This window comes from Anguilla anguilla, chromosome 17 (genome assembly GCF_013347855.1).
Source record: "Anguilla anguilla isolate fAngAng1 chromosome 17, fAngAng1.pri, whole genome shotgun sequence".
Classification (NCBI taxonomy): Eukaryota; Metazoa; Chordata; class Actinopteri; order Anguilliformes; family Anguillidae; genus Anguilla; species Anguilla anguilla.
In genome coordinates this window covers 13,473,310-13,487,974 of record NC_049217.1, presented here as the reverse complement: position 1 = coordinate 13,487,974, position 14,665 = coordinate 13,473,310, and the positions used below count along the sequence as shown (strand labels likewise).

The following is a 14,665-nucleotide window of genomic DNA, read 5'->3' as shown; positions in this document are numbered from 1 at the left end:
TTGGTTATGCCAATATTGCATTTACATTTAGCAGCAACTTGCACTGATTACACACATTGTTTTTCAGTGTCCACTTACACTGCTGGATATATTTGTTGAAGAAGTTTGGGTTAAGTGGCTTGCTCAAGGATTCAATGGCAGTGCAAACGTGCCGCCACTGTATTACGAGCCCAGTTACCATACCATTATCCAACCGTGACTCTACACTACCAGCAACGCATTTGTATTTTTATGCCAGTTCAGGTTTGTTGCTTATCCCCACTAGCCTGTGTACTAATGGATGACATCCTCTCCCTCGTCACGCACAGAGCCATAACACTGGACAACCAGCTGGTGGTGATGTCGACAGCCGCGGCCGACGCAGGGAGGTACTACGTTCAAGCGGTCAACGAAAAGAACGGGGAAAACAAGACGAGCCCGTCCATCTTCCTGAACGTAGCGGGTGAGTAAAGAGAGGCACGCTCCTCGCGGCACGGCAGTTCAAGCCTCCCGCTGGCAAAAGAGCGGAGAAGAATTCAGCCGTTGACCGAGGGCAGGAAGTAGAACCGTGTTTTTTAGATTTGGAAATTCGGGGTGGGGATGCTGCTCTACTGCTGGTTTATTCTTCAACTTTTGTGGCTTTGTACTAGAATTGGAGTCACTTCCATTTCAGTTGAGGAAACGAATTGTAACTCATTACAGGTGTCATTACTGAAGTTCAATTCCATTTCCCAGCTTGACCCGCTTCAGTTCCCCAGAATGTACTTACTGTGCATAGCGCGGTGCGGACGTGTGAGCGAACACACGAGCATCACCTACAGAAAGTGGCATCGCAGCCTGGAGCCCGAATAACAGTCTGATTAGTTCCCTCAGCTGGGGGATCTTCAGCCTTTAGCTCAGCAAAGCTAATTACATCTCTCTTTGTGCCAAGTGGACCAGACCTATGCTGTTACATACTCTCAGCTCTAAAAGGAATACACTTAAATAGACGGAGTAGATCACCTTAAAGGCCCTCTGAAAAATATTTTTCCAGGGCGAGTAATAGCTTGGACGTACAAGTTGTTTTTCAGACAAATCGTCTGGGGGAGGTTGCTACATTGAATCTCTTTGATTACATTGAATGTTAATATACGGAGGGCAAGAAATGTAATCTCCAATTATTCCAATTAGGCAGTATGTTTAACTATGATGGGCACGTGAAATATTGCCCCTTTCGTGGAGGATAAACCTACAGAAAATCTCCTTTCAATTCTTCACTGAATATATGTTTTATTAATGTGTTGAAAGAGGAGGGTGGTTGGGGAATGCAGGATCTTTTAAGCCCTTTATTTTGAGGTTGATGTCAATCCTGAAAGTGACACAGTAGGAACCAGGGGCGTGTTATTTCACTTGACTGAGAACCACCTGTTTAGAGCTTGGCAGATGCTTGTGTTGAGAGAGGTTTGAGAGATATTTAGAGCTGAGAGATGCCAACCTTTTTTTTAACAGAACAGCGTGAATAGATTTAAGATTTATTTTATGTGAATGTGTCATACTGTATGTGTACGTAAATGCTGAATATATTGCAATAGCATGACAGTGCATTATACGATATAATCAAAAGTATTAGTATATGAAATGTTCACTGATGCCATATTTGATGAGATGAATTTCAGTGTCTGTGACACAGACGTTGTGTTTTTATTAATGTGCAACCATGTCGTGACCAACCTCATCTCCTCTCCCGTCTCGTGAGGCGATCCTGGCCCCCGTTTAAAAAGGCTGGCTCACGCGATTTGACAGGTGTGTCCTCGCCTCTCTCCTCTCTGCCTCAGTGCTGGGGCTGTCAGCCAAAAACGCCTGGTGCTTAACGGATTCCCACCGGACGCTTTTATTTCAACGTCGTTGCGACAGTCGAAGAGAGAGACAAATCACAGACAATTTAAAAATGTCATGCAGGCTCGGCTATTTTAATAGGCTTTCCAACATAATTTTAATGGTTTTTATTTTCTTGAACGAATTAGAGAAATATAACAGTAGTATCATAAAGCCAATTATATCTTTTCTTATTTGAAGCATATGAAATGTATCAATTTGAGCATTTTTTTGCTTTTCACAGCATTTCTTAAATGTCACAGATAATTAAAGAGGGACATTGTTCTGTTATTTTACTGTTTTAGAATTTTGCATGCCGCACAGTTGCTTGAGTTTTGAGTTGCTGATCAGGGTATGGTGACTATTTGTGCTCCTCGCAATTAGTTTATTATTATGTTTGATCCGGAGAGCAGTAATGAAGTGGCTGTTTAATGATTCCATCATTAAACTGGCAATTATCACTTGACTGCCCGAATGTCCACGCTTCAGACAAACGAAACTGAAATTCTTTTCAAGATGCGAGCTGGAAAACCGACATTTTTTTTTGCCGTTCGAAATCGGAGGTGAATTGTCCACGCCCTCGTTAGACGGGTTTTGCGAAATATCGACAGATAAAAGGCGGTGACCGATGAGCGTGGCGGGCCTCCCTGAGCGCTTTTTCGAATGTCATTCCTAAGCAGCTGCTCTGTCGTTTGACCTTGACTGAAAACCCTCCAGACAGAACGCCGCGAGAAAAACTGCACGGCGTTTGACAGCCTTGACAGGCTCTTCTGAGAGAGATGACTCCGTCCGAATGACCAGTTAGCTCCGGGTTTGATTACGGCGTCTGCGAGGTGTGATGGACGCTCCCCGTCCTCGGACTTAAAAAGGTTGTCGCGGCACTCGCGGGCCTTTTTTAGAGGCATTTTTTACTGTGTCCCGGACAGCAGTGGGGTCCACAGGAGCACTCCCCAAATGGTGCTTTCCCTTTTAAGGAGACGCGACACTTTGTTCTGCACTCTTCTCTGTCAGGTTTGAGTGTTGGCCTCAAGGTTACTGGAGGAAAACACATTTCATTTGCATTTATTTTCCATTCTTCAAATGCGACACTGAGTCTGTGATTTGTTATTTTGACTGGATGAATGAGAAAGCATCATTTTCAGCCTCATACAATAGAACGCTTTAGTACTGCTACTATTGTTTTGCCGTGATCACCCTCCATTTTGATCTCTTCACTCTTGTTTAGTCATGTTGGGTATATTTCATTCATTATATGTAACTTCAGTATTATGCATATGTACTGTGTGCTTCAGTCAATTCAGGGTTCAAATTGTGATCTTGGGTCCCTCCACCTCTCACCTGCCTTGGGCTGTGGGCATTGTGTGGGTTGACCCCCCATAGCAACAGTCGTATATGACACTCAATTACGTAATTTGATCATTCAGCGTCATGAGACCCAATGAGCTTCAACTGAGTGGGGCTATACGTCCCTCACTGAGGTTTTCAAATTTGGGACATGCTTCATAATTATGCTATGAATTTCACATTAAACAGGATTTCATGATATTTGGTGCAGTTCTTTTGACCGAACTTGTAAATGAAGCTCTACTCGTACTTAATTTACCCCCTGGACATCTATTCATCTCCGTCCATTTGACTTTCTCTTGATTTGAAAAGCGTAGTTAAGGACCGTCAAGCCATCAAACCACTGATTATGAAAGTCACATGATGCATGATCAGTGGCTGGTTTGCTTGCTGAAGAATTATGAATAGAAACTCTTGAGTTGGATCATGCAGCATACAATCAGTTCTCGCAAGGACTGAACTGGCCCTGGCACCACGGGACATCTGAAACGTTTGAAAGAAAGCGACTTGAAAGAATGTAAAAAATACAAAACCTCATTGTTGAAATTGCTAATGCTAATCATTATAATCTCATTGCAATCAGCTGGACATGTAGTTTTACCCCCTTTTTAAAAAAAAGTGCACTACGGAATCATCATCCACTCCTAAAGCCAGTGGTGGCGGTTTAAAAAACTTTGCCCCGAGTACTTTCCAGTACGGTGGGTCTGAGAACAAAGGTGCCGCACATCAATAAAGCAGACATGTGTGGGTCAGTGTTTCAGAGCCATAAAGCAGGGCACATCCTTCCATTATTCATCATCTTGGCAGGGTACCTTAAAGCTCACCTATTATATATTGCTTGGAGGTTCACTCAAGCACTGTCTCAAGCTCTAGGCTGCTGTGCAGCCACTGTGCCTAAAGCGGGATCTGCTCCTGCACCTTTCCGTCCGCGAGAGTAGCGCGGGAGTGCGGTGCGTCGCCGTGGCGACCGCGCAGCCGTTCGGCTGACTTGGACCCCATCCCTCGGTGTCCGCGCTACGCTAACGTCGTGAGCGGTGGCTTCAGACAGCCGGCTGACACCATCCTCCACGGGGCAAATTAAGCAGCGGGGAGAGAGGCTGCCGGATCCCACCGGCGGCCGGAGCCGCGAGGCGTCCGGCGAGCCCAAGCCGGCGTCGAGGACTGGCGCGCGGGGGAGGACGGAGGGGGGCCTTAGCGGTAGCGGAGCGGCGACAGGCGGTGAGTAATTATGGCGGATCTTAAGGAGCATATGGCGCCATGAATATTTAATCTGGGCTCTGAAAGACGGCGTGGGGCAGGAGCGAGGAAGCGTCTGCGTTTTGGGGCGCCGAGCCAACACGTAGCGGTCAGCGGGTGTTGGGCAGGGGACTCCTCACCACCTCCTGGGAGAGGACTCCCACTTTTCACAGAGAAAAATAAATATTTAAATAGATTATTAAATAAGTCATCCTCTCCCCGTGCTTAAGGGAGTTCCTGGGGGAAAGTTCTCTCTGGAACAGGTAGTGAATTCTGTCCCTCAGAGAGCAGGAGTTGGAAAGGAGGAAGAAACTGCGGCTCTTCAGTCCAGCTTTCCTCTTTACTTCTCACTTCCTGGTAGAACACGGGCATCAGCCTTCTAGGGGGGGTGGATGGGGGGGGGGCTTAGAAGTCCACGACTTCTGTTCCAGCCACTGCATTTAATTGCTTTGATTAACCCGGGTCTTTCCCCAGTTAGCCATTTTTTTATTAAAATGATACATTACAGCTCAAGATAGCACATATGCCGGGTACTCAAATATTCATATTGGAGCGCATTTTGGTAAATGCAGCAGTGGAAAGTGCTATACAGCTAATGAACTAATAGGACCAATTACGCGGAGGTAATTGGTTGGAACAGGACACACACCTGTCCTCCAGGAATTGAGTACGGCACCCCTCCGGTTCAGAGTCTCACGGCAAATCTCGCGCTGTCATCTATCAGTGTCATTGACTCTGTCACGCGTTCTGCCATTCACTGTCAACCATTTCACTGGAGGGCAAGGTTCAGCTTTCAGTTCAGATTGATGTGAGGTTTTTTAGATGACAAATTGGCTCTCCGGTTTGTTGTGCTTTTTTTGCTCGATAATACCCGGCTTTGTGTGGATTTACAAGCACGCCGCTTTCACGAGAAAGCGTGCGGTCGGATAGTTTGTGGTGAGACCGCAGCAAGACTTTCAGTCTTCCTTTTTGTTACCGTGAGGATTGATAGCCCCTGGCAAACTATTGTCTGATGGATGGCAAGGCTCACGGTTAAATCTTACTTAACTCTTCACTGAGGTGTGTGACTTTAGTGTTTTCTCACCTGTCCGCTCCTTCGACCAGGCTGATGGTCCATGAAACAGCCACGATGAGCTGCTGCTGGGAAAACATACAATTTCAGCAAAGAGATATTCTCTGATGGGCATGGTCAACACCGCAACTTTGTACAACAGGCTCTTACTGTAGGTCTGGAATCAGTCAGTATTGTTTGACATACAGACAAGTCTTTCTTCCTTCAAAAACACAATGACAAAGATTTATTGTATCCAATTTATAGTTTCAATCATAATGGTGTCCCGATTTACAGTAAAAGATTTACAGTATCGCCAATGCAGTTGCCTCTCAGAATTTACTGTATCAGCTAGGATATATAAATTCGTATTATCAAAGAGAAGCTATGCTGGGTTTGCTGAGAATTGATTTTTTTAAGAGCTTGAAGCAAGAACAACAAAAAACTTTTGGCTGGATGGCTGTGCAATATTGATGATGGATTGCCCACATAGTGTGCCGAAGGAATGCCTTTGGGAATGCCAAGGATGCCTAGAATCCCATAACATTCCTAAATTAGATTCCCTGCGGGCAGTAGTCCGCAAACCTCCAGTTCTCCGTTTCAGCCATGTAGGTGTATTGATTAGAAAATAACGGACAAGCTTTGAACCCTCAGCTGTGTGCACTATGCCCTCAGGCCTAACATGGTTGAACCAAGTCTGTGGTGACTGTTGGGGGAAATTTACACAATATGCGCTCAATAAAATCAACTCTACAGGCTTTTGACTATGGAGAATGCAGAAATGTGGTTTTAAAGAATGTAAAGACAAGATTTCCTTCTCTGGTGCTCCGCCAGTGTGCATGACTACTATGGGGCCGCCATCATGGAAGGAAGCAGGAAGATCCGTACAGAATGTCGGAGAATATTTAGAGAATTGCGTCGTTAAGATTTAATGAACCCCTCCATAAATTTTTATAATAATCCTCCTGGTGCCTGATTATCCTTGAGTCAAAGTTCTGGGTTTACCGAGCTGGAAGTGTCCCAGAGAGACCCGGGATGCTTTTAGTGCTGATCGTTTTTAAAGCAGGTCTCCTTTACCAGGTCAATCATCGGTATTGTCCTCTTTTCCACTCTATGTTTTTTTCCCCTCATAATCATGTTTCCCTGTTTCATTAGCCAGATGTGTCTCTAGAAGCGCCTCATGAGCATTTGATTAGCGGGAGCATAGCACCGCAGTTCTCGTCCCTGACACTCATCGCTGCCCTTAATTGGCAGTATCTAAAACAAATTTGTCCCTGGAGAGATTAAGTTTGGCTCGCCGTACCTGCGGCTTGATAAACTGTCACCTGTGATTTGATCGGAACCCTTGATGAGAATAGGCAGTCAGTGGCTTAGGAGTCACCTGGGTTTCCAAGGTGCTTAAAAAATTTAGTGGCTACAGTACTGAGCTTCAGCCTTTGAAGAGCTCTTGACACATGCAAGGTTAGCTATCATCTACCTACACAAGTTCACTTCATGATAAAAAGTTTTATAGAATTAAATGGTTGATTACTACTTATAGTGAATCATGATATTTTCATGTGGGGTTATTTGCATTTGAGGCAGCAGTTCAAGCAAACTCACCAACTGGATTATGACATGACACTTGGTAAAGGGAGCTGTTGAGCTGGCTGGAAAGCAAGCAAGCAAAATTTGCTGTCTTTACTGTGAACATCTTCACTCTTAACAGTTTCACTTGTTTCACTAATCACTTCCATTGTTTTAGTATTCTTAGTAAACTAACTCAAACTAGCTTTAGCCTCTGCTAGCTTTAGCTCCTGCTTCTTTGGTCATGTGAGTGGTATTCCACTTTTCACAATTGACTGACTCACTATCAGCTTGGAAGAAGTCTACAACAAATCAAGATTTCTGCACAAAACTGGCTAAGGGGCATGAGCAAGCCCTCTCTTTTTTAGCCCCAAAAAAAGCTCTGTTAATGAAAAGCTGCTTATTTTTATGCCTTGGCACATTTGCTGAATGGCCCCATTTGCTGGGACTAAAACATAGAATCTGCATATCTTAATAGTAGACTTTTCTATCAGAAGAATACATGTAATTTTTCCTTCAAGCAGCCTGTGAGAACTACTGACAAATAAATCTGGGGGGAAAAAAGGCTTATTCTTGAGAGGGGAAGATTGTTCTTACTGAATTGGAAAATGATATTTGAAAATCTGATATTTCACTAAAGAATCACTTGTCAGACTATGGCAAAGAATGTGAAAAGTCTGTCACTGGCAGCCGGACACGGCATTCTTCCCGCGTGAATCGTGTCAAAGGTATGGCATCATAGTTATAGTATTCCATGCCAGCACTCAAAATTCTTGGTAGGCAGGTAAGGCATATTTTGTTTGCTGCACCTAAATGGTAGAACTCAAGATCAATTAGTCATTTCTCGATGGCCTTTAACTGTAAATTTAACGTGAGCGCATTGCATTTTGTTGTAAATGTTAACCGTTATGCAACAGGCAAAACTGAATGAAGTCATGAGTATCTAATTGCATATTATCAAAACAGTTACTCTGTAGCATCGTTAAACATGGTGGTGACATTTCATCAGTGCTGTTGTAAAATAAGATGTGGATCTTCATGTGTGATATCACGCTTGGACCATCCTTCTTTCTGCATATACAGAAGCATTTCTGTATATGCATGTGTATGTGTAGGATATAAATTAGAATTCAGACGTGCAATAATTTAATAGATTCAAATGCACTTTAATAATGTAATCCAGGTCTAATACTCCACACTGCTTTTCTTCCAGTAAACAGTGTTTGCTTTGTTTTACTAAACCAAATATTGACAACCTTGATATTTTTAATTGTTCTTGTATGAGCCAGGAAATGTTAAGTAGTTACAGGCTCCTGTTGGCTTAGTCACGTTTAGCATTTTTTGTGAAGTACTTGCATTTCAAATTGAAGTTGTATACTTATTGCTTTTAGGTCGTATTCGAATTTTAATAAGAAATCTACTGGATAAAGTATTGACCCTGGTAAAGGCTTCAGGCTTTTTTTTTGCTTCTCTCATATTCAGGTGGGATAATGACCTGCATTCAGTTAACATTCTTACTGAATTTTGGCTGATTATTTGACTCAAGTTCAGAAGTTAATTTTTTTTTCCTCGCATGATCCTATCACAGTCTATACCTGTTTTTTTTAAGGCGAGAGTTGATATTTGCATTTAATTGTGAATCACACTGAATAAGACTGGAGAGTCTGGAAAGAGTAGGTTAATGTGCTGATGAATATTGAATGACCTTGTTTGGTTCTCATGTTCTGAAAATAAGAATAACAATACTGTATATGCATGGCTGTGTGTATGTGTGTGTGTGTGTGTGTACATGTTTGTGTACACTGTGTGTGTGTGTGTGTGTGTGTGTGTGTACTTGTTTGTGTACACTGTGTGTGTGTGTGTGTGTACATGTTTGTGTACACTATATGTGTGTGTGTGCGCGTGTGTGTGTGTGTACATGTTTGTGTACATGTTTTGTACACTGTATGTGTGTGTGTGTGTGTACGTGTTTGTGTACACGGTATGTGTGTTCCTCAGCACAGACCCGCTGTAGGCCAGGCCTCCACAGTGACTCATTTATCAGCGGTAAATGTTTTGCTATTAGTTGAGCAGTCACGTCCAGGCATTTCGGGGTCCCTTAATGACCCTCGTGCGGTGCCTTTACGAGATTGGGTTCATTGTCCTCCTCCGTTGGATTGTCGCTCACTGTAAATTGCTTTTATGGCTTTTATCGCTGTGCTTCACCTCCACGCGGGACACATCCGAGGCCAATCAAAGCTCAGCCCTGCGCTGCGAGCAGGAGATTTTAAGGAGTGATACGTGGGAGAAAACATGACGTTCATATTAGATACATTTCGTCTCGAAGGCCTTCAGGGGCTGTTTCGCAAACGAACTGTCCTGAAAACCGTACCTCCCAGGGTTCCTATGTGGTCTCTGATTCACATTCAGATTTAGCTGGAGTCTCCAAGAAACATCTTACCTTCCCGCAACCACATCTGCAGACACACACACACACACACGCACGTGCATATACACGCGCACACACACACACACACACACACAAACGCAGACATTCCGCTTATACTAGAGCAGTGGCTCAATATGCGCAGATCATATTCTACGCTATGCGGTGCCAAATGTAAAGTAAAACACGTCACGTTTTTCCTGTGTTTTTTCTCAGATTTAGCTTAAATATGGTATTCTCATACAAAGATGTATGCTAAATGTGAGGGTTTTTTAAAAAACTAATATGAACGAAAAGGTTTATTTAGAATGACTGTGAAATCTGAAAAAAGACTGATATTCAGCATAAATCTTTGAGGGGACTGCAATATTTAGGAGAAATCTGAAGAAAAAATACAGGAAAGATGTGATGTGTTTTACTTTACATTTGGCATCCCATAATATTAGACCCAAATGGAGACTCAAAAAAATATTTTCAGGAAAAATAAAAAGTGTCAAAAGAAATCTTAGTAAGCATCCATTGCAGTACTTTTTAAACAACGTGCTGTGATTTCTTTGCCCCTAATGAGTGGCTTGGATATGCAGGGTACAGCGTAACAGACTAGAAATACATGATTTGGCTATTCAGTAATTATTCATTTATTTGACAGATGTCCTTGTCTAGGGCAATTTTCCGATGGCTTCGCAGAATAAAAATGTCAAAAGAGGCATGTCATTACCTTTGAAATGGATTACTCTGGGCCCTTGTCAATTCTCCCTTGTTTTCATTTGGATCGCTGGTTAAAATAAAGTTTGAAGATCATTCTTCTGCTGCGCTTAAGGCATTTGGTCTCATTCCGGGAGTCACCGTTATTAGGATCCCACTGCTGTCTTCCATGGGGTTGTAAGCTGTGCTGTAGTCTGCAATAACTCACTCTGGGTCCGGTGGGCCCAGGCTGTTTTCTTACAGAGGCTAATGTGTGCGGTGAACCCTGTCTCGGTGCCGGCCTTCTGCAAAACCAGCAGACTGTAGGTTCTGCTGACATCATAATAAGCAGAGAACTGTGTGGTTTCCCCCCATCTTTAGTTTCCATTCTGTATTCATTGTCAAAATACATTAAAGGTAAAGTCTTATTGAAATGTTGAAAGTCTCTCTGCATTGATTCAGTTTGGTAATGTACCTCTAGGCCATATGCTTTACCTGAAATACTTCAACCGTTTAGACACAAATTCCAGCAAATTTTCACTAATATTGCAAGCAATTTCTTTCATATGGTACTTTATTTTGGTTGGCGGCATGTTTTGCTGAGTAGTCTCAGGTTCTGTATGAGTCTAATAGTAGTCTAGATTCAAGTAATATTTCGAAGATGTTCTTGATCCAGGTTGGACCTTTGCCCCACAGAGCCAGTGGGTGGCCTTGTTCTAAGGTTTATAGTCCAGGAAAATCTCCTGGCAGGTTTTCCTCGCTACACCAGGATATTAAGCTGCATTCGCTGCTCAAAGCCCTTCTGACCGCTGTGGAGAACAATATGAAACTCTGATGAATGATGAATATCTGGAAGTGTTGCCCACACGCTCAATATGACCTTGGCCTAGGTTCTGTCAGAATTTGCCTGGTTAAATTTTAGCATTTAACAGGTGCACTTATCCATAAAAAGTCAAACAGGTTATTTTTGCATAAAATCCACTTATACAGCTGGGTATTTACCGAAGCAATTAAAGTTAAGGAACTTGCCAAAGGGTACAACGGCAGTGACCCACTGGGGAGGTCCAACCTACAACCACCTAAGCCTAAACCAGTAAAATCCAAGCATCTATTTCGTTTTCCTCACAAATCCAGTTTGCACAAGTCAATTTCGTCCATTACTGAACAGACCAATCTGTATGTTAAAAACAAACACTTCTGTTGATTGAGTGACAAAGTTATGAACAAGTGTTGAATGAATCCAGACCCTTGTCTAATTGTGTGCTGCTTTCAGATTCAGATTCAGATTCTGGCAGAATCAATCCTTTTTAAAAACTGTTCACTTTACAAGTCTTGAATGTAATTTGTTCAGGTGTTTCCTGAAATTTATTAGACTTGGCTTTTTTTACATAGTCGGATCTTATTTATCAGTGGAATTGCTTATTGTATGGGAACTCAAATAACTTGTCCCAGGCTTGTAATACCTGATAACCTCTGCAATGATTTATATTCCAGAATGTGTATCTCCATGAACTAGAAGTGGACCCTGCTGATTAAGAAATATTGGTCCCATGCAATCTGTAATGCTTTTATTTTGGTATACGCAGAGTGCTGCGGTACATTCTTCATTTCACCATCTGAGGAAATGCCTGTCAATGCAATCTTCTCCCTCACCTCAAACGTTTTGCATGACTGGACTGGGAATGTTCAAAGCTTTACCAGCATAGTTTTATTAGGTGTCTTGATCTAGTCCATCAAGACATAACATTGACCTGTAGATTCAATCAACATTTGCCCTAAGTTTTCACTGTGTATCAAACTCTTTGTAAATGGTGCTTTTACAAAGAAATTTAAATTAATAAATAAAGACTGACTGATTGGTTGATTGACTGATTAATTAATTGATTGATTGGTTGGATGACTTGTGAAAAAAATAAGACACTTGTTTACACCTGGTAAATGTAAGTTAAAGAAAAATGTTGATTGAATCTAGGCCACGGGCTTAACTCAAGTTTGAATCGATACAGCTGTGGATGTTACTGTAAACTATCAGACACTGTCATTCAGTTGATAACATGGGTCAGGGGTGGGAAGGAGAAAGGGGTTTTACAGCAATGTTATGGGATTTGTAGTTTTTTATTCCCACAAATTTAGCTGGCATTCTCACCATCACTCATAGTGGAATTGGGAGTGGCATGTTGATGGTTTTGGCTTTTTGCTGCATTAGTGGCAACAAGCTTGTACTCAAGTCAAAAAGCACAGAAAATGGGTCCTTCATGAACAGTAATTATGTCTTTGGAAGGGCTTGTGTAAGTGTGCTGCTCCCCACAATGCCCCCACCACAAATTTCCCATCTTAATTCATTATTTTGTAACTGCTGAACGCAACAACCCCATTTATCAGTAGAAAAACAAATGCAGTTTTTGAGACAGCATGTGTGACTGTCAAAGGGTTCAAGGAACTGCTAAGTAGAAAGTTTGTGTTTTGATGAAAAGGTGAGTAATCGCCATTATCCAAAAAAAAAGAAGGTGGATGTAAGTACTTCAATAATATATTTCCTTGCCTGAAAGGGCAAGAGGCACTTTCCTAATGCTGTTGGAAACAGTGGATGTTAATAGAATGGCTAAGGAGGTGTGTCTGTTTTAATGCTGCTGTTTTGTTTTCTGCTGAGTTCTATCCTTGGTCTTGTCTGCCTGTCTGTTGGCAACTGTGCATCAACAAATGTCCAAGAAAGTGTAGCTACAACAGAGCTGCCCAGTCCTGTTCCTGGTGATCTACCATCCTGTAGGTTTTCATTCCAACTCTAACAAAGCACACTTCATTTACCAACCATCTCAGTGAGCTGCTAATTAGTAGAATCAGGTGTGTGAAATTAGGGTTAAAATGAAAACCTAAGGACTGTAGATGTCCAGGAACATGACTGGGCAGCCCTGATCTACACCTTTCCTCAGTTATTTTTCCATTTACCAGCGGACACCGGGGGGCCGTGTGCTGTAGAGGTCGTCTGGTTGGTGAAGCTGCGGGGCGTGGGGGAGCTCGACTGAGGACTTGCATGCCTGTGCAAGCTGAGCCCACATTTTTTCTTTTTTTTGCTCTCGGCGGGAGAAGCCTTGATTGCGTTTAACCTTCAGGGACAGGATGCTGACTGCTCAAGCGGCAGCCTCACTTAAAGGAAAGAGAAATATTTTTTATTGACCCTCTTCTCGAGGAAAAGAAAACCTCTGACTAGAAGCAAAAAAAAAAAAAAAACAACGAATAAAAGCTATTCAACTTTTGTTTGCAAACCGCCTCCGCCAGGGCGAGCTTTTCAGAGCGCTCACGCACGATGCCTCAGCCCCATCTCTGGCAATTAAAAATGGCTGCGTTTCATCACGCTAATTCCAGATGATTTAAAGCAAAAGAAAAAAAACAACCGCTTGCTTCAGAAGGACTTGTAGTGTTCATCTCTAATGAGATGTCTGCTCATGTTCTTCAGTATAATGCGGATTAGAGTTCTTCAGTGTGCACAGAACATCGGTGTGTGAAATGTTTTCTTTCCTTCACGCTTGTAATCTCTGAAGTTACGTGAGTTCCCAATATTGCACACCTGGCACAGCGAAACCAGGATAGGGAAGTGGATTTTTTGAAAAGGTTCCTGGTCGGTGGGCTTTTCTGTTATCTCAGTTTATTTTACCCAACATGCATGGTTTCTCCTCTTGAATCTCAGTCTCTGGATGTTAACCCCGGTGGGTGTTTTCAGGTGAAATGCCTTGCTTCAGGGTGCAACGGTCGGGCACCATTACGGATTTAGACCTGCAGTTTCAAGCTGTCGCTGAGCTTACTGGGCTATGCGCAAATTCGCTAAGTACCACTGGGCCTCTGAGGCATTAACCTTTGTTTGCCGCTGTCATTGCCTGCCGATGAGCTGCAGTGATACAGTATCTCTCTTTGTGGCAGCGCCAACAGAAGCATGCCTGGTGGTTTCTGACTCAATAGGACGAAGATTCACTTCAGTCAAAGAAGCCACAAAGCCACATAGAGACTGTCGTGGATCATGGCAGTGTTAATCTCTGATGAATTCCATTGATTTCCCTCAAAACTGTTGTTGGATGCTCATAAATTTGTGATTGGTGGAGTGTCCTTTAGTGATCTCTGTGGCAAGGTCAGTGAAACAAACCCCTTCTGATGATCGACAGGAGCTTGATTTAAAAAGGAACTTTCCAGGAAGTCAGAGATTTGCTGTTCTATTTTAACCATTAATCTGCTTTTCCTGTCCACTTAGATAAGCACTTCATTGTTTTCTGGCAACAAAAAAGCAATTCGCTAGTTTAACGTCTTTTAAAAGTTTAGGAAATTTTCAACATAATTTTGATAAAAATGGGTGAATAAGATTATGCAGTTCAGCTCTTATAAATAAATTACCTTTATCACTGCAGGGGAGATTTGGTTACCCTGCAAAATCACCCCCCCCCCCCTTCCTCCTCCCTCCTTGCTGCAGTCTTCAAACTTTTCACTTTCCCTTGTTTTATCTTCTTGATTGAAAAGCAACTTGAAATCAGATCACCCTA

The 14,665-nt window shown here is 42.7% G+C and overlaps 1 protein-coding gene across 7 annotated transcripts in view; it reads left to right on the top strand.

Annotated features, from left to right (window-relative positions):
• sdk1a (sidekick cell adhesion molecule 1a) overlaps nucleotides 1-14,665 on the top strand; it is a 289,638-nt gene that overhangs the window by 171,204 nt on the left and 103,769 nt on the right. For all 7 annotated transcript variants that reach the window (XM_035398134.1, XM_035398132.1, XM_035398131.1 and 4 more), the window contains exon 5: nucleotides 309-442. In XM_035398134.1, coding sequence (XP_035254025.1) covers nucleotides 309-442 — 134 coding nt within the window. The remainder of the gene's footprint in view (nucleotides 1-308; nucleotides 443-14,665) is intronic.